At 43.9% G+C, this 18353-nt stretch overlaps 1 protein-coding gene across 1 annotated transcript in view; it reads left to right on the forward strand.

The window, feature by feature from the left end:
• The window catches only part of FLT1 (fms related receptor tyrosine kinase 1), a 113372-nt gene that overhangs the window by 73520 nt on the left and 21499 nt on the right, over positions 1-18353 (forward strand). The window contains exons 14-17 of the mRNA XM_086772018.1: positions 3012-3158; positions 5074-5205; positions 11177-11283; positions 14359-14497. Of these exons, the coding sequence (XP_086628144.1) occupies positions 3012-3158; positions 5074-5205; positions 11177-11283; positions 14359-14497 (525 nt within the window). The remainder of the gene's footprint in view (positions 1-3011; positions 3159-5073; positions 5206-11176; positions 11284-14358; positions 14498-18353) is intronic.

An 18353-nucleotide genomic window follows, 5' to 3' on the forward strand; every position in this document is an offset into this window, starting at 1 on the left:
CCTGGTCTTGACCAACGCTTGTACGGCCGTGCTGTGTAAGGATGTCGTAACGTACTGATGTGGCTGCCTATGTTGGGAGGCACAGAGAAATCTCACTGGAAACGTTTGAGGAAAGCGGTTCTCGGTGGCCAGATAAAAACTACTGATGTCGATTTTTATGTCCTCAGATGACTGGAGAACCTCATCGATTTGGGGAGCTTCTCTGCCTTCTGTTGTGTAATATATTATTTAGGGAGAAAGGTGTGAATTATATTTCTTTTTTTTTAAGTGTTAAAATTAAAGCTTGTATTTATATTTTTGTACTGATTAATAAAATAACTGAACAGATAACATAATCATAACAAAGGGCAAAAATTGCTGTAATGCAAAAGAAAACTCTAAAATGAAAAAAAAAATTGTAATGTTTTCCCCTTGTTTGCCATTGTTTGCTTTTGGAAATGCAGATTTTTCCTCCTTACCTCCCCGGGTCTGCTGAATGCTCTGACACCAGTATCCCCTGCTTCCCCTTGTGACCCTCCTGTCACTCCCCTGGGCCAAACTCTGCCTACAATGAAGTTCCTTGAGGGCACTGAGAGCAGAGTTTGGCTTGGCAAGGCAGCATTTGCCGGCAGGCACAAAGGCTGGGGACGAGACCCAGGGGCTGCCCTGAGCCCTGCACTGTACATGCAGGAGGCCAGGGCAGCCCCTCGGCTTTAGTGTGAGCGGAGCTGGGCATTGAAAACTCCCTCCCTTGGCTTCACAGAAAAAGTGAATGGGAAAAAAAATGGGTTGTTTGCAAAAGGTAATAGTCCTCAGGTTGACCAAGTCCTTGAAAAGTCAGCTGATTGCAGCAGAGAAATTACTGAAAGTATATGAATGGTGACTTAAGTTATAAGCAAAAAAGTTTTTCTCAATATGAAACCCCATTTTTAGTGTATGGCTATAAATGAATTAAAATTAATCATAAATAACTCACAGAATGTGTGATTTGCCTCTGTTGTGTCATCTTGTCTGCCTTCATTTTGGATGTCTGGGCTAGGGTGTCCATCAGGGACTGCTGATAAATGTGAAATGGGGAGCTCTTCTAGGTGTGTGTATGTCAACGTGCGTCAGATGGTTGGTGCTTGTTCATAGATATACTGTGTTGTGAAAAATAAGAACTGTGCAAAAATCGAGGCAAGGTATCAATGAGAGGAGGGCAGTCTTCTTGGCTGCAAGGCAAATATTGTTAGCCATGTCATTGTGTGGGTATTTGATGAAGAATGTACTTTACAGCCTCTCTTGTGAGCATTACTGTTTGGGAAGAGAGAACAAATTGTCTATTATACTGTAAACAAAAAATAGTATTGCCTGTGGAAATTACAGACTTGCAGCTCAGAAAAGCCCAAACTGGTCTTTGCTGGGTCATGACTATGCTGGAATTAATTTTGAGGGGTAAAAGCATAGCAAAGATAGTCTACTTTAAAAGTGCTTTTAGTACTATAGGATTCATGCATACTGCATAAGTTAGTGGTACATAGGTACTTAATTTTTCTGGAGAGTTTTTATTTACAGCTGGTAACAGAATGATTGTGAAGATGGAAATGTCTGATAGTCAGTTTTTTTTTCTGAAAGGGTAGAGAATAATCTTCTGAACACAGAATATCAGAAATACAGTTGATATTATACTTGAACTTGGTGTATTGGTATCTTTTGCAGTCCAAAAGAAAATATTTGCAAAGGGTTTGGTTTTACTTTGTTTTGTTTTATTTCATATTTTGTAATATGTGTCTTACCATGTTAGTAACTGCTGATCCTGGCAGTGTCCTTGAAAGGAAAGATTCCAAATAATTGGTCTTGCAAGACTGGGGAATTTGAGGGAATCTGCAGAGCATCTGCATCTGTGACATTGCTCAGGAGCTCCTTGGATTCTCCATCACTGCTCTTAAGGGACCAAAATACCAAAAATAATCATGTGAAAGTTGCAAATGTGACAAAAAGCTGTTGCCATATAATATGCATAAATGTTGTAAATATCTTTGTCAGAACAACCTTTGGCTCTGTACAAAATGGTGGAAGGAGTAGCAAAGGGTTGAAATGAGGATGAGAAAGATGCGTTGTTTTGCTTCTTTCAGGGGTGACTTTAACATGGTGTTTACAGAGTGTTTTTGAAATGCCCTTCTGGGAAGCCCTTGAGCAGAAGCAGAACAGATGAGGTGCGCTTTCAATACTCATTGTCACTGACTGTCATGGAAATGTGTTTTGTTATGTTGTATTAATATGAATTTCAGCAGATAAAAGTAGAATGGGAGCAGTGTTGCTATGCTGTGTGGCCTGCTAGCATTCAGCTTCAGCCCTGCCATCAGGGTTTCCAGCATCTGTGGCTGCCGGAGGACACGGGCACACTTCTCACCAATGCAGTTTTGGCAGGCGGGCTGTGGTGTGGTTTGGCCAGGCCTTGTTGTGTTCAGCCGAATATGTGGAACACAAAAGTGGAAGAATTTATGAAGACTTTGAGTCATGTAACACAATGCTTATGTGCTTGTGGTTTCTGGTTTTGGATTATGTGAGTTTGCTGAATATGAGTTGTAACTGTACTCTTTAAAGTAAATAAATGATAAAAGTCACATTCATGGGTATTGTGGTATACGGAGCTTCATGGTGCTATCAGTGACTCAGAGATACTTTGCTACAAGGGTGTCTTGCTAATTGTTAAAAACTTTATTCTGATGATGCAGAACTCTGAGCTTTCACAGAAATTCATTGTTTTCGATAAACAAGTGTGGTTGGTAATGGAACTGAGGAAATCTTTTAAAGAATGTCATCACTTTGTCTTCATTGGTCATCATAACCTGCTATCGCTGAGTAATGGGAGTGCTCTGTGCACACCAGACGCTCTTAAGCAAACTGGAATGGTCAGTAAAATCTGTGAGCAATGAACTTGGTAGAACAGTCATAGCTGTTTACATCAGTAAAATGCTGGTAGGGAAGAAAATTAACACCCCCCCTCAAGTTACAGGAATGTAAAACGGAGATGTTGTTTTGTCTTGTAGCGCAAGAGGCACCAGCCCTGCTGCGGCACCTGACAGATCAGACAGTGAACACCAGTAATTCGGCCATGTTGGAGTGCCAGGTTCGTGGCATCCCCGAGCCCCAAATATCTTGGTTTAAAAACCATGAGGAAATACAGCAAGAATCAGGTGAGAGCTCTGTGTACTCGCTTGCCTTTTACAGTCTTTTTATTTACCTTTTATTTAGCCTTAGGTAGCCTTTTGCAGAGTCGTTTGCATCGGTACCCAGATGTGAGGAAGGAGTATTGCCCAGGCGTTACAGGCGGGCAGGCAGCAGCACAGGTCCTCGGCATTATTCTGTCTCACTCCAAAACCTCAGCCAGACTGGAGGTGTAGGCACAATGGGCCTCTATGGAGTCAGTGGAAAAAAATTCAGTGGAAAAAAATTTAGCTCTCAATTTGCATCTTGGAGGAGTCATCTCCAGAGAAACCTATTTCTCTCCATTTACTATAGAGGGAGCCTAAGGATCGGGTGTCTTGGCCAGCGTATAGCTAGGCAGGAGGAAACCAAGGTTGTGTGATGTGTAGGAGTACCAGTGGGCGTCTGTGGTCAGGCATGCAGAGCCTGTTCTAGATTCACAGCCTCCAGACTAATTCCGCATCTGAGGTCTCCAAAACGGAAATGCGTCTCCCAGCAGCCAGAGAGTCCAGGTCCCACAGAACAGAAAGGAACAGCTTCCCAGGTGGCATGCTGCAGCTACAGGAGAACTTTGGGAGATAGTTACTGCTGTGTCTGGAATATGGCTTCAAAGATCAGCTAAGGCTACGTGTCCAGCTCTGATGGCACCACAGTCATGGAAATGTTCCTTGGAGATTTCAGGTGGAGATGACTGATGAGGGAAAAGGCAAAACCTTTCTCATAGGAATGCATCCACTTTTGGATCAGAGGCATGCGATGAGCTAGTGTTACAGGCTCAGCAAAAACAGAGGTTTGGTCTGTAGGAACTTCAATCCTAAGTGTAGTCTTCAATAACAACATTTTAGAAAGTTTGTGTTTAAGGTTCTGTCCTGCATTATTGGAAATTAGTCTTGCATTAATAAAGACAACTGGGAAAAACTCAGGTTTTCTCTAAGTGAGTTACAAGCCTATGCAGACTTGCAGCACAGACACTAAACTTAATCTAGAGCCAGATTCCATGAAGCTTTACAACGACCACATTGTGCAATGTGCATTATTAACACTGTCTTCTAAAATGAGTGTTATGTGTCCAACTTGGGTATGCAACACGTGAAGTCAGGAGCCAGGAAGATGTCTCTAGAGAGTAGGTCAGAGCACTTTAGTTAGGTGCCCAAAATAGATGCTGGGAATACATTTTGATGGGACAGTCTGGGAGCCAAACACACAAGTGTGTACTTGACTGCACATTTCCTGGCTATGCAGTGCTTTAAAGGCAGTCCTGAGGCCAGATCTGCTGCTTGCCTAGTCGCCACTTGCTGGAGCATTGCTCAGGCTGGCTTCTGGGTTAATCCATCTGGAATAAACACAGTACTGAAAGCTTCAGATAACTCCTGTGTTTTAGGGTACAACTCATGGGACCTGCCTTTGCACTAGCTGGGCTCCATCCAAGAAGGTGCCCATGGTTCCATGTCACATGGGCAGGTGAGATTCGGAGCAAGTCTGTTGCCTCTAAGGCCAGTGTGGACACATGGAATTGAGTCTTGGAAGTGCTCTAATGTCAAGCTGCTTCTGGTGCAGACCTGTGCCTGTAAGTGCACTGTTAAGTGATCAGACCACACGTTTTCCAAAACGTGGAGACACAATGAAGAACTCACTTGAATGAAAGTCTATACATGATAGCAAGTGCTCCCAAGATCATTCCCTTAGGCTGAGCTTTTTCACTCACACAAGTGCTTTGTAAACACTGATTTCCAAAAGATCCCTAAAACATCCAAGTATGTTTGGCTTTCCTGCAGATAACATTGTGCTGTGCAGTCTGTGGCTCAGATTTCTTTTGAGAAGAACTGGAAGCAGATATTATTACACAAGGGCCTGTTTTTGTTTGTATCCTGGCTCTCTCTCATTGCAAAATATTTCATTTCACAGGAATAATTTTAGGGCCTGGAAGCCGAATGCTGCTTATTGAAAGAGTAAAAGAGGAGGATGAAGGACTTTACCAGTGTATAGCCACCAACTTAAAAGGGTCCGTGGAGAGTGCAGCGTATGTGACAGTACAAGGTAAAGCATGACATTAAACGGAAAGAGCAAGCTTGCCAGGGTGATGTTCTTACTTGGGTTGGAAAGGCGGGGGTATGACTTGGGGCTCATCTGCTGATGTCTGAAGGCTGCAATTTGAAGGCAAGGGAAGCATACCAGGTTGGAAAGGAAGCCTAGCAGGAAATGCTAACTCAGAGCGTGTTTACACTGACCTAAAAAGAAGAATTGCTTCAACCCAACAAAGATCGGGTCAGGGTAGAAGAGAATTGTAAATTTAGTATCGTCAAAACAAACAAAAACCAGAATAAGGAACACTCTTTTACCCACTCATTTTCCTATTTCGGGTTAGTTTCATAGAAGTTAAAGGCCTGGGATATTTTCATTTGTTTATTTTCAATGTAAAGTGACCTGCCAAATTGGACTAGAAGATACTAGTGTAGTGATAGCTACATGTGCATTTTTTCAAAGGTACTTGTTGTAAGAAGTAGGTATGATCTAGTTGTTTCTGTAACCATTACTTAAGTTATTTTGCTATTTGTTTAAATGTCCAGCCTTACTCTGCCTTCTGCCAAGCTTGGCTCAGGCCTGTGGCAGTGACTTCTATCAAGTAATTTTACATTGCATAAAAATAAAATTTATCTAGTGACTTTTCAGTTTCGTTGAATACCATTTTGGTTCATATATTATGAGATAAGAGAAGTAGGTTGACACTCTCCATGTGTCAGTGCTGTGTATAAATTGAATTTGACATTAACCTATCTTATTGATCTTGCGTGTTAAGTAAGTAGTCCTACATGCATTTAGTTTCTCTTTACAGAAGACAGTTTGACTACCATCAGGTCTCTCAGGGAGGGATTATGTCTTTGTGGATATTCTCATACAATTGCTAAATGTATCTGAATACTAATGAGTATTTGGATATTACCCTACAGCAGAAGACAGTTACAGCCAGTAAATCAGTATTGATTTTCTGCCATGAGTGTGTTAGCAGTCTCAGTTAATGGTGTTCGTTAATGATACAGTGATGTTTTTGATTTAAAAGGTCAGGAATAAGTATATGTACATGTGGGCTGGCCTAACTGGTGTAATCAAGGAGTGAAAACCACCTATCTCGTTATGAATAATGTTGATGTATTTATGGCCACTATAACAGCTAAAAGAATAACTTGTGCCAAAGTGTTTGCTGTCCAATGCATCCTACTAATTGATAGTCCTGGATAATATAATTCATTATTATATTGATTTTTAACATCATTGTAGCTTGGCTTTTTATTACAACTACAAGCATTCTGTCAGATGGCTTCTAGGAAATCGTATCTCCTAGTCCATGTCCCAGAGGAGAGGAGAGACAGCAGCCAGGAAGGCTTCTTCTCTGGTTACAGGTCCTGGGGGAGCACTGACGATGTTCTTGTGTGACTCTTATGGGAGCTCTTAGATAAGCAGGAGATGAAGCCTGCCATATTGAAATCTATAGCTCTGAGATTGGATGAGAAAAAGAGAGAGAGTTTGTCTTGTCTACTATGATCAAGGAAAATGCCTTTCCACCCTTTCTATTCCTACGCCCTGAAGGGACATCACTGGAGGTTTTCTCCCTCATTCTTACGCTGAACTAGGGTGCCTGTCCCTCTCCCAAGGAACGGCAGCCTCTCACTGCATCCCTGAGCCTAGAGAGGCAAGATCAGGGCTAAAACATGGGGCTCTCTCTAGGCTTTGCCACTTGCTTGTCTTCCTGGGAAATATAGACCCTGTGACTGCTGCTGCGAGCACTGAAGCTTTCTCTCCATCCTGGCGGCTCTTGGAGCATGGGGCTGCAGATCAAAGGGAGCAGAGCAACTCCTTGTGTCGATGGCCATGTTTAGCAGATTGGAAGAGTAGTTTGTGAATGAGTCAGGAAGGAAACTGTCTGCTCGCTTTATTTCCTCTGAAAAAAAAACATTCTTATACTCACAGATAAAACAATGTGTTATTTTTGTATCTGAGATGGATGAATGGATGGTGGAATCCAAGGGCCGTCTTTAAATAACTGCAGCCCATGTTTGGTTTGGAAGCCATGCTTGCCGGGCTCACTGAGGAGGAGAGGGGCAGTGTTCATGGACATGTCAGAGCAAACTGTCCGCTTGCTCTTGGCTGAGGAACTGAAGAGGCAGCGAATCTGCAGGGAGTGAATGTGAATAGCAAATGGCTGTCAGAGCACCCGGCAGGTGCAGGGCCCCCCTAAAAACCTGGGGACACAAGCTGCTGAACACAAAAGGGGAACACAAGCTGTCTGGGGCAGCTCTCCTCTGGGGGGAGATCGGGATGCACAGTGTCTTGCAGAGTGGGCCACTGCCAGGAAAGCCTTGCCCTGCTTCTCCTAGGGACCTTCACAGCCCCTCTCAGTGGGAGCCAGAGGTACAGCTAGCAGCAGAGGGGCTGCACCATTTGAAGGGGATGTTTGATGAAGGGAGGAGCATCTTCTACAGCTCATGCTTACTGAAATCTGGACATATGACAAGCAAATGAATATAGCAATATGCCCTGTCTTAAAGCTGATGCTTGATAACTGATGAAAAGGAAAACATCACATCTACTAAGGATTCACTGAACTATTTCGACACTACGAAAAGAGTGTTTGCTTTTTTTTATATAACTGTATGTTTTTCTATCTGTTTACCTTTCTGACTTTGTATCTCAAAAAGTTATTATACCTTTTGGGTCAGTGACTCTGAAGTCATCAGGAATCTTTCCATGAAGTTTAACTGGAATTCCCTCCACTACTGAATGAGGTTCAGCCTGGATTATCACCAGAGGGTGACTGTGAGAGAAAAGGTGAACACTAGGGGATGCTTAGACTCCTGTTACCTCAGAGGGCCACCATAGAGAGTTGGAAGGGATGCCTGGAGGTCTCTAGTTCAACCTCAGCTCAAAGCAGGATCATCACCAACACTCCATCCAGTCAGTGATGGCTTTGTCTGGCCAGGTTGTGAAAACTTCCAAGAATGGAAATTCCTCAGCCTCTCTGAGCACCCATCCCAGTGCTTCACTGCTGTGGTGGGATCACATGGATTAAGCAGGGTAGAATGCATTGATAGAGAGGTGAGGGATGCTTTGGGTGCAGCAGAGTCGTATTAGTTTCCCAGGCACTACTTTTTCCCTGATTAGCACCTGAGCTGCACTTTGATGTGTAGAGCTGAAATCCTAATGACAGAGCCAGCCCAAGGCTTGAGCTCGTGCCTGGAGGGGTCAGGGCATTAGTCCAGGCTCTTCTCATGGTGCTGGCAGCTCCTGTAGCTGCTGAGAGAGAGAAATTGCCGCCGATGGCCCTTCTTCACTCACCCCCTCCTCGACCCTCTGCAGCACTGCAGAGACATGGGATGGTGCGAGGGGGCTTTTGGAGGGGCTTTGGGGCAGGAACAGGGCTGCTGTTTGCTGCAGCGAGTCAGGAGGATGGGGCAGACCTGCACACGGGGCAAAGTCTGTGTCTGATGAGACAGCTGGTAGGTAAAGATCCAGGAGGGGTGTAAGGGGGAGCCAGAAATCTTGGGCTACTGGGCAGAGAGAAGGATTTGGTCTTGCTTACAGCCTCTCCAAACTCTGCAAATATTAAACCCTCCTCTGAGTGTTCCTGCCTCAAATCAAACCTTTTCCTACCCAGCTGAGAGGCATTCAGCCAGCTCTGGCTGCAAGGCTTTTAGCCAGATGAGGAATCTGGCGTTTGATAACCCAGCCTGGAGAAATGCTTTCTGGTTGCCTAAATTCACTCAGACATTTCAAAGAGTGGCTCTTCACTAACTCCTGGGCAGCATACGGCAGCGGTTAGGGAGTTGCTGCCTTCCACCCCAGGACTGGCTGTACCATGCCTCCCAGGTTTTCTGACTCCTGCCATATGGAGCAGCAGCAACATGTGAACCTTCAGCCCCTCCAAGTTTTGCTGAATAAATGACAGAAACCATTACTCGCCATCTGTGTGGGTGCTGCCCAGAAGCAAGAGGGAAGTATTCATATATAAAAGGAAAGCCTGATGCCAGAGGCTAGGCAAGCTGCATTAGGCTATATCATTTATGCCATCACTATGTCCCATATTTAAATCAAGCTTTTAAAAAAAGACTTGTGAAAAATTAACAATCTTTGTGTTTTGGAGAAATAGATATTTTATATCTCCATTTGTAGTTGCAGTTGTGTTTTTCTTCAATGAGCTTTATTCTCAAAGCTCCAGAATGGGCATGTCAGAAGAATCTTAGATACAGGGCACAAACGCAAACCTGATTATCACCTTTAGAGAGATAAAGCATTATGCTAGTTAAGCCACAGCTACAGGAAGCCATTCAACCTCTCAACAAAGCTCCGTAGCCTTGCCTGAAATGAGGCAGCACGTCCCTCTGGATTACCCGGTAAGCCCACCCGTGAGACATCCATCATCCCTTTTTCATGTGTCAGGAGTAACACCACGCTGCCCGGGGTCTGAAACTGCTGCAAGTGCAGTTGACAAAACCACTGTGAAATCATGTTCAGAATTACTCCTTCTTGTCCTCGCATTTTCTCTCTCTGGAGGGTGTATCAGACTAAGAGGCAGAACATGAGGGGTTTTTTTTTTGCATTTGCTCCCAATCAGATGGAAAACATATTGTGGGAAGTGTGGTATTTTGACACGATCACAGGATTTGCAAAACAGGCTGCTCTGAAACCATTTTATGAGTCCCTAAGTAGCAGTCTGAAGTGAGTTTTATTTTGGCTTTTTTTTTTAAAGATCTATCAGTGCACTATAATACTCTCCAGATTTCTCATGTTCATGTTTTCTTGCTGCTCCATTTTCAGCTGTTGATTTTGTTTTTCCCTTTCTGTGCTTAATCTGTTCCCTGGTTTGGAGAGCTCTCCCAGCTCCTTGCCAGCTGGGTTCTGCAAGGTGCTGCTGGGGATGTGAGACGGTCCCCTGTCCCCTCGGGGAGCCTGGCCCTGTGCTGCTGGTGTGACCAGCTGGAGACCTGGGGCACAGAGCCTGCCGGGAGACCTGTGGGTTGGAGGGAGCACTGCGCACGACACCCCAGGTTTTTGCCCAGTGGAGATGGGGCTCAAGATGCCTGTGCCATGTTTTGCATGAGCTGAGCTCATGGATGCCATGGCCTGGATCCACCCAGGCCATGGGAAGGAGAGCACATGGACTCCTGCTGATTGCACCACAAGCCTCTAAGGGAGTCTCTAGTTCTCCTCCAGAGAGGTTTTTGGTGAGGGCTGGTGAGTTTCCAGCATAGCTGGGACAGATGTGCGGGCTGCAGGACTCAGCCGTCAGCACAGAAGAGCTCACTGAGCTGGGGCAGAGCAGGAGCGGTACCTGAGGGAAAGCATCAAAAGTCCTGGACCACAAAACCCAAGCGGCAGTACTGCAGCATGCCCCGGCTCACATCTGGATTCACCAGTGTCTACATCAGCACAAGCCCTCCCTGGATCTTGTCCTGTGCGTTATTGGCAGCTCTTGCAGAGCGGGGAAGGGCCAGCGGAGCCGTCCCCTCCGTGCAACCCCGTCCTCTCCCCAGGCTGCTGGGGAGCGAGCGTTTTCGAGACCTCTGCTCCTCTCTCGGATGTGGGCTTGGCCAGATGGGTTTCGCTGTTGTAGAGGGTGGAGGGGTGAAACTGCATGCACAGGCCCACACACATTCTCACACAGAGAAAATCTGGCTAAAAATACCCTGCAGCTGAATTTCCACCTAAAAAGAAAATTATTATCTGACTGGCTGTCCTCAACCTGGTTTATTTCACCTCCTGCAGACCAAGGAAGAGCTGGCTGTTAACTGAAAAACATGGATGGATCGAATGCAGTTTTGCTGTGTTCAACACAACAGCTTTGCTGGGGAGAACAATTTTTTTTCCAGGCTCTGCGAGCCAGTCCAAGCAGAGATTAATACCCCATTGAAAAGAAGCTGGTCCTTCCTGGTATTTTATTTTAATGGCAAAGAAACATAAAGTGCCCTTGCTTTGCAGGTCACTCTCTAAAATGTTTGCCACTTGATTTTCCCAGGCACATCGGAGAGGTCAAACCTGGAGCTAATAACACTGACCTGTACCTGTGTGGCTGCGACGCTCTTTTGGCTCCTGCTGACCCTTTTCATTCGCAAGCTAAAGAGGGTAAGAATGGACAGGGAGCTCCTGGTGGCACCTGCCTCTCCTTAACCAGCCCTTTGTTCACGTTAGAAAATCCTTCCCGTACCACTGGGATTGCTTAGACTTCCAAAAAAAGTCTGATTCACTTATTGCTCACCTTTGTTCCCTGTGCAATCACCAGGCTGCTGATGGGTGCCCAGGGAGCCGTGACTCGCAAGGATGAGTATGAGTAAGCCAAGAAGCAAAGCCTGGGTGGGGGGCAAGGCTCTGAGACTTACAAGCATTTAAGTGCCTGACTCCCACCAAAGGCATCCCCATTCCCTTAAAAGCTGTGGGAGTTTGGCGTCTTAATGTCTTTGAAGATCTGAGTGAGTGGGAATGACAGATCTTCAGAGAGCCCGCTGAGGTCTGGTTTGCACACAGTGTCTCATATAATTACGTCACTTGCAAAGTGATATTTTACTGAAGTAGTTTTGGTTGTGCAGCCTCTGAAGCAGATGATCCTGTATCAGCATGATAATGTTAACTGCCCATGCAGCTGACCCTCCTTCTTGTCCAAGGCTGACCATGATGTTTTAAAGCCCCTTTTTGCTGACAGCACCATGTCTGCATTGCACAGTGCGTGCAGGTTGAACCACAGCAGCTCTCATAAGCAGAAAATACAGTCGCTCCACGATGCGGAAAGATCTCGGAGCAACTTGGAGGAGCAGATGGATTTAAGGGAAGGGAGGCATTGAGGCTATGCGGTGCACAGGACACGAGGAACAGCTTGACCCCCTCTCTCCCATTCCCACGCCACAACGGCACTGAGCCCTGGCTGCCCTCCTTCACCCAGCTGCAGAGATACCGCAGCCTGGGGCCACGCGGGATCAGCCCACAGCCAAGCATGGTCCAGCTGGCCGAGCTCAGTGACAGTTGCTAAAGGTTGGCTGCAGCCTGCCAGACCCTTTTGTCTCAACCTGCATTAAGGCCTGCCTGCATTTTAGGTTTTACACTGAGAGCTTCTATTGATTGATGGGAATGCAAGACCAGACCTCCAAACCAGGGTGGTATGGCAGCAGTCACTCTGCCTGCCTTCCTACTGCCACAAACTTTCATGAGAAGAAATGTGTGGGAGTTTCAGGGGAGAGAAAAGTGGAAATCGGCTGAAGCTGTGGAAACTGTGTAGCTGTAGAGAAAGTCCAAAGCAAGTGGGACTGCTCACCAGTGATGATGAAGCAATTCATAACATGACTGCAAGCCCTTGGAAAAAAAATCTAAGTTTTAAAAGTAGCAAAGGATTGCAGATTTTTTTAAATTGTTTATGATACCAAAACGTGACATTGGCTTGTTAGATTGCTGAAAGATAAAAAAAAAAATCATTGTTGCTGCAGAACACAGGACTTTAACTAGATGACACGTGAAGGCTTCTTTCCAGATGAGCCTTTCCAGCTAGCTTTGGTCTGTTTTTATGGTCTTCTCTGTGTTTCTGTTACAAACCCTTAATCTCAAGGATTTGTGTCTGGAGTTAGCTCTGAATTAAATTTCATATACAAATTACATTCCCACAACAGAAACAAAAGAACTTACATGCTCTCTGAGAGCATTTTCTTGAAGTCTGTCTGTTATCCATGCAGGGACAAATGGTCTACTTAACAATTCTTCATCATTCAAAATGTTGTTTCAAATCTCTAATTGTGCCAAAGATTTGGTATTCAGTGCATCTGAATAAAGAAAGGCAGGAAGCTCTCTGAACCTTGCCATTCCCCTGTTGCTTTTTCTGGGATGGGTCCACTCAAAAGCTCTTGTCAAGTGACTGGTGGGAGCAGTTTGGTACACACTATCAAGAAATGCTGTTTTTGGAGTATCACACAAGCTTCAGTTTCTATCCGTATCCCACTTATCCATGTCTTGTCCAGGATCAGTGGATGGTTTGGAGCCAGGCTTTATGCCATCTGACTTTTCCCCAAGCATCAGTGTAATTCTTGGGACTAACTTTCCATGTACTTGGGATGGTGAAAGGCAACTAAACCAGGAGCTGTTAGCTACTGTCATTCCGATCTGGTTCTGTTCGTAACAATGCATACACAGGTAGTTTATCCTTTTCAAACAAATGCCTGGAAATTCATGTTTTAGTGACATATTTCCAAGCTGTAGAGGAGGAAAATTGAAAGTCATAGGGGTTGGTTAAGGCAACAACAATGGAATATGTTGATATATCTATGTGTTTTTGAATGTATTTAGGAAAAGCAACACAAAGAGATTTAATTCCACAGATTTTCCATCAATTCCAACTAATAGCCAGGAAATTAGAGCAAACACTAGATCTTTTCTAGAGAAATACAAGTACTTCTGTTAGATAGCAATTTATGTGCTCTTTGAAGGAAAATATGTTTCAAAATGGTTGGACTGCAGAAAACTTTCATATTAGGTTCATCTTTCCTTACATTTCTCATGTGAATCAGCTAGTCCATTTGTTCAGTAGCAACCGAACTTCTGGAAAATTCATTTGAAATTATGTGTTTGAGTCTGGGTATTTATTAATTCCTCCAAACTCAAATAATTCAAGTAAATTTGTCCAAAATGATACCAAAGACATAAAAAAATTCTGAAAATTTGCAAACAGTTTCTGAACTGTATAATGTCTAGTCTCCTGACGACGAGTCTTGCACAACCTCTAACCACATATGACCTGTCTTTGCTGGGTATATGGAAAAAATAAACACTGGCAGTTGAACTCCCATCTGTTACATATGACCACTTCTTGCTTTGCACAATCATGAAGGAAAGTTATTTTTATCAGCAATGTTTAGTCATTTGCCGAAAATATTTCTCTTGACTATGCAGAGGGCCTGTATCATAACACCATATGTTAATACAGAGCCACATGGATTTCATTGAAGAAACCGATATGTCACATACGAGGAAAGCTAGAGAACAGAGTTTCTTTTATATGAAAAGTCTTGCAATATTTAAAAAAGCCAAAGGGAGCTTAACCAAACCACTGTGAAACACACAGCCCCATGGATAGAATTAACTTGAAACCCTTGATCCAAACAGGAAGATGCTGATGGATACCATTATCCTCTTTCACATTTTGCCATATTCTTTGTTTTCTAGCCTTATTCCTCTGAAGTGAAGACCAACCATTACCTGTCAATCATAATGGATCCTGACGAAGTCCCCTTAGATGAGCAATGTGAACGTCTGCCTTATGATGCCAGCAAGTGGGAGATTGCAAGGGAAAGGCTTAAACTAGGTAATATCGGCATGCTTCACGTTGGGTTTGCAGTGATTGAATGAGATGTACAGGTAAAGAGGAGCTAGGTGTGTTTCAGAGGTACAGCACAACGTACTGACAGGTTTGGTGTGAGCTATTCCATACCAAGTGTCCTGGTTCATGACTGACGTACAGCGTTTAGGACTGACTGGTGGCATCTATCTGACTTTCCGTATGTATAGTTTGACTCCAGGTAGGAAAACTAAAACAGAGAGAAGAATGCTGCACTGTATTTTTTGCAGACAGATTTACTTAAAACATGACATAAGAACAAAGCAACCGAAGGCTTCCAAATCAGGACGCTGACTTGGATGCTTCTGTCTCTACACTCAGGACCCTGACCTTTGGCATTTACTATATTTTTCTTCCCTTGTAACCAGGTTATGTGCTCATCTGGCAAAAAATCTACAGAAATGGGTCCTTACAATCCACTTTGTGCCTCTCTCTGTTTCCCCTTCACTCCAGCACACTCTCCCTGCTTTCCCTCTGTGCTGGAGATTTATAAACTTTCTTGTCGGGGCACCATAAAGTGCAAGAACGTGACACATGAGTCCACGCATATATAAATACATACCCACAGAAACTTTGAACCTGCAGCTACCTCGCCTACAGACATCCCAGTGAAAAGCATGGGTTTGAGAGCGTTCTTTACTTGCTTAGCCTAGTATGGGGCTGACGTGGAGGGCAGGAGATCAGGGACCAGATTTTGAAGTTGAGGAATCCCTCCAGAAACCACACAGATTTTAGCAAGAGGGTCAACATTAAAATATCAGTGATAAGCTCAGCCTTTTGCTATAGGGCTGCTTGTTCTTTCAGGCGTGCATTAGATTCGTCCTGTGGCAAGGTCTAAGAAATCCCTGCATTTTAGCTAGGAGCTGTAACAGATTCCTTCCATCCTCTGGGGATCAGGGACAGAGGGTGATTAAAACATGCATACTATTAGGATCACACTTAATTCGCTTGATAGAAGTCACAAGGTGACCAGATGTGGATAAGCACAGCTGAAATATATTGCCAGCAATTTATAATTGTCATACACAATTCTGGGAATGCTGAAACATAACCTTGTGCTGGAGGGTCTTCAATCTTCAAATAGTTTTCTTACAATGATGGACCAAGAGCCTGATGTGCAGATAATATGATCGCTGGTTTATGCGATGCTTTATTTGTGTGTAAATCCCATGGAAAGAATCAAGCAGAAATGGAATGTAAACACCAAGGAAAAACCCATGTCTTGCAGAGTTGGTGTTTGGAGTTCTGGAGGTGAGGAATGATGACCAGAGAATGAGTTAAAAGTGGAATAACTGGTGTAAACAAATAAAGAATGCTGACAATGAATGAGAACCAGATTCAGAGAAGTTGGGTATGTGCAGTATGCTAGATTAGCTCAGTGCAAGTCCTGCTTACATGGCAGTTGGCTCAGTCTTTGAGTAACCTTGGCAATCTCTGAGGATTAGCATCTCACAAACACAAAATGTGCTTCTATGGTTTTTAAAAAAATATTTTTACTTAGAAATGCAACCCCTTCCAGAATCAGATATGTCTGTTTTTCTCTTTCCACCTACTTATCCTGCAGGATACATATTTGTTGTAACTTTTGCAAATAAGTCTCTCCTTTCAGCCCACATCTCCTTTGCTATGTGTTCCTCCAACACACTTACATACAGCCTGTGGCTGTGATGCAATGCTTATATAAGAGGACTCCCCCTTCATCTATAAGAGCTACAGATGTTACAGTAAATTTCACACAGGCATCACTGAAGTCAGGATAATTAACATTCAGTATAGATTAGGCTGACTGAGAGCAAAATGTCATCTTCTCATTAGGCAGAAAAATGCTGGTGCTATAAATCACTGTCAGTGTGGTCAGCGATAACGTTGCCGTACAGCGTGTTGAGCTATCATGCATTTCTCACCTTGCTCTTGGGCTTGACCTTCCTAAACTACGAGAGGTCAGACACTGCTGACGTTGTGGTGCGGGACCCTGAGGGAGTGTTGCCACATGGCTCCGGTGCTGTGTCAAACACACTGGTGGCAGACGGCTTCCTGAGCCCCGCTCCCCCCCGGGCACTGCAAGCCGGCAGCGCTGGCACCCAGCAGAGCGCTTTCCGCTCTCCCTCACGTGCAGAGCTGTCGTACGTAACATAATGGAAAATGTGAAGCCGCACGTGGGGAAAACCCAGATGACTCAAACTGTGGCAAAGGACCTGAGAAAAAAACCACACCTTTGAGCCTCTGCCTTCCCGCAGACATGGAAAGCGGTGTTTGCAACTGCTTTTTGCTGATGCCCCAGTCCAGCAGCTCACGTGCTTGAAGGACCCTGCTAAAATGGGACTGAAATGGAAACCTCCTGACCCAATACTCCTTGACTGAGGGGTGTGTTCACTTTAATGGGTTCTGAATTGCCCCAGAAAATGAAAATCAAGTGCCGAAAATTTAAGTAGAGCATTCTGTGTTGTTAGTCTGGATGTAAATGCTGTGACGTTTCATACATGAGTGTCACTACGCAGTGCGTAGTGACAAGCTGACTTCTCAGGTGGTTGGGCATTTACTATTCCCCTGTTTAATTGCTCCATTTAATAACTTTGTAATTACTTTGTGTGTCAATGTTAGGGATTTTCGCAAGAGCAATCTGTTAGGGTCGTAGACACATTCTACATACTAAACTGTGGAGTTCAATCTACATGCTGAAAAGTTAAAGCAGCCCTGTTCAATGCTAACATTTACCATGGTACAAACAATAGCGGAGCAACAAATACTAATACATCAAGTGTTATTACAGTTTCCCATTAAAATTACAGTTGTTGTTTAGAGAAGGAAGTGTCATTTCCAGCGCTCGTTCTCCTTTATGAAAGGTTAGCAGCTTTGTGTAGCGTTATGAGCTAACAGGTATGTTTTCCAAGTGGTGACTAAGTAGGTTATCTCGATGTGGGAAGTGAGTTAGCAGCGATGGAAACAGATTAAATCTATGGATTAAACAAAGGTACGATGGGGTTTATAGGACCTCAAACTGCAATTCATCTTGTAGAAACTGTGAATAGTCAATACATTAAGGACTAAGAACATCAGTTCACCAAGAAAACTGAGACCTTTGACTTAAAGTTCTTTCCGTTATACATCTGCCATATGCAGTAACTGAAAAAGAAGGCAACTGTAGATTTTCAATGACGTACATTGATTCTCCTGTATTTGTGTGTTCATTCTAAGCCCTTCACGTACCAAGGCTTGATGCTTTTCAGCCATGTAGATTGAGTTCGTCACGGTTTTCAGTTGCTGTAAAAAATGCAGCACTTTTGCACATCTAGGGGGGGAATAAATTTCTGGGGTTTTTTTGACTTAGCATATTCCGCTTCATGTTTCCATTGCTTTGATAACATATGCTGTTTGCTTCTACTAACAGACATACTGAGAATTACAGTTTAGAAAGGTGATACACATTTAAAAGGTAGTATCTATTTAATTTAATTTAGAACTGACAGCAGCTCTTTTTCTTTACATATAAGTGTGTGAGTGGGATTCATCTCTCAGTTAGCTTTAGACATCAACAAGGTACATGTCCAGGTGAGAGCTAGTCAAACAGGTGTCCATCATAGAAAAAGGAAATTGTCCTATGGAGATGGCTATGTTACCTGTGCATATCTGAGAAACAGATACATGGCACGTGTTATCCTTTACTTTTGTATGAAAAGTTGGCCTTTATTTTCTGCTCTTCTCTACACCACAAAGCCTGCTGCTATAATCTTTCTAGCCACTTATGTTCCTGGGTTCTGTTGAAGGTGAAGCTCAAGTACAATCTGAAAATAGTTACTTGGAAAGAAAACTTATCGCTAGCTGA

This window comes from Chlamydotis macqueenii, chromosome 1, assembly GCF_036417535.1.
Source record: "Chlamydotis macqueenii isolate bChlMac1 chromosome 1, bChlMac1.mat, whole genome shotgun sequence".
Classification (NCBI taxonomy): domain Eukaryota; kingdom Metazoa; phylum Chordata; class Aves; order Otidiformes; family Otididae; genus Chlamydotis; species Chlamydotis macqueenii.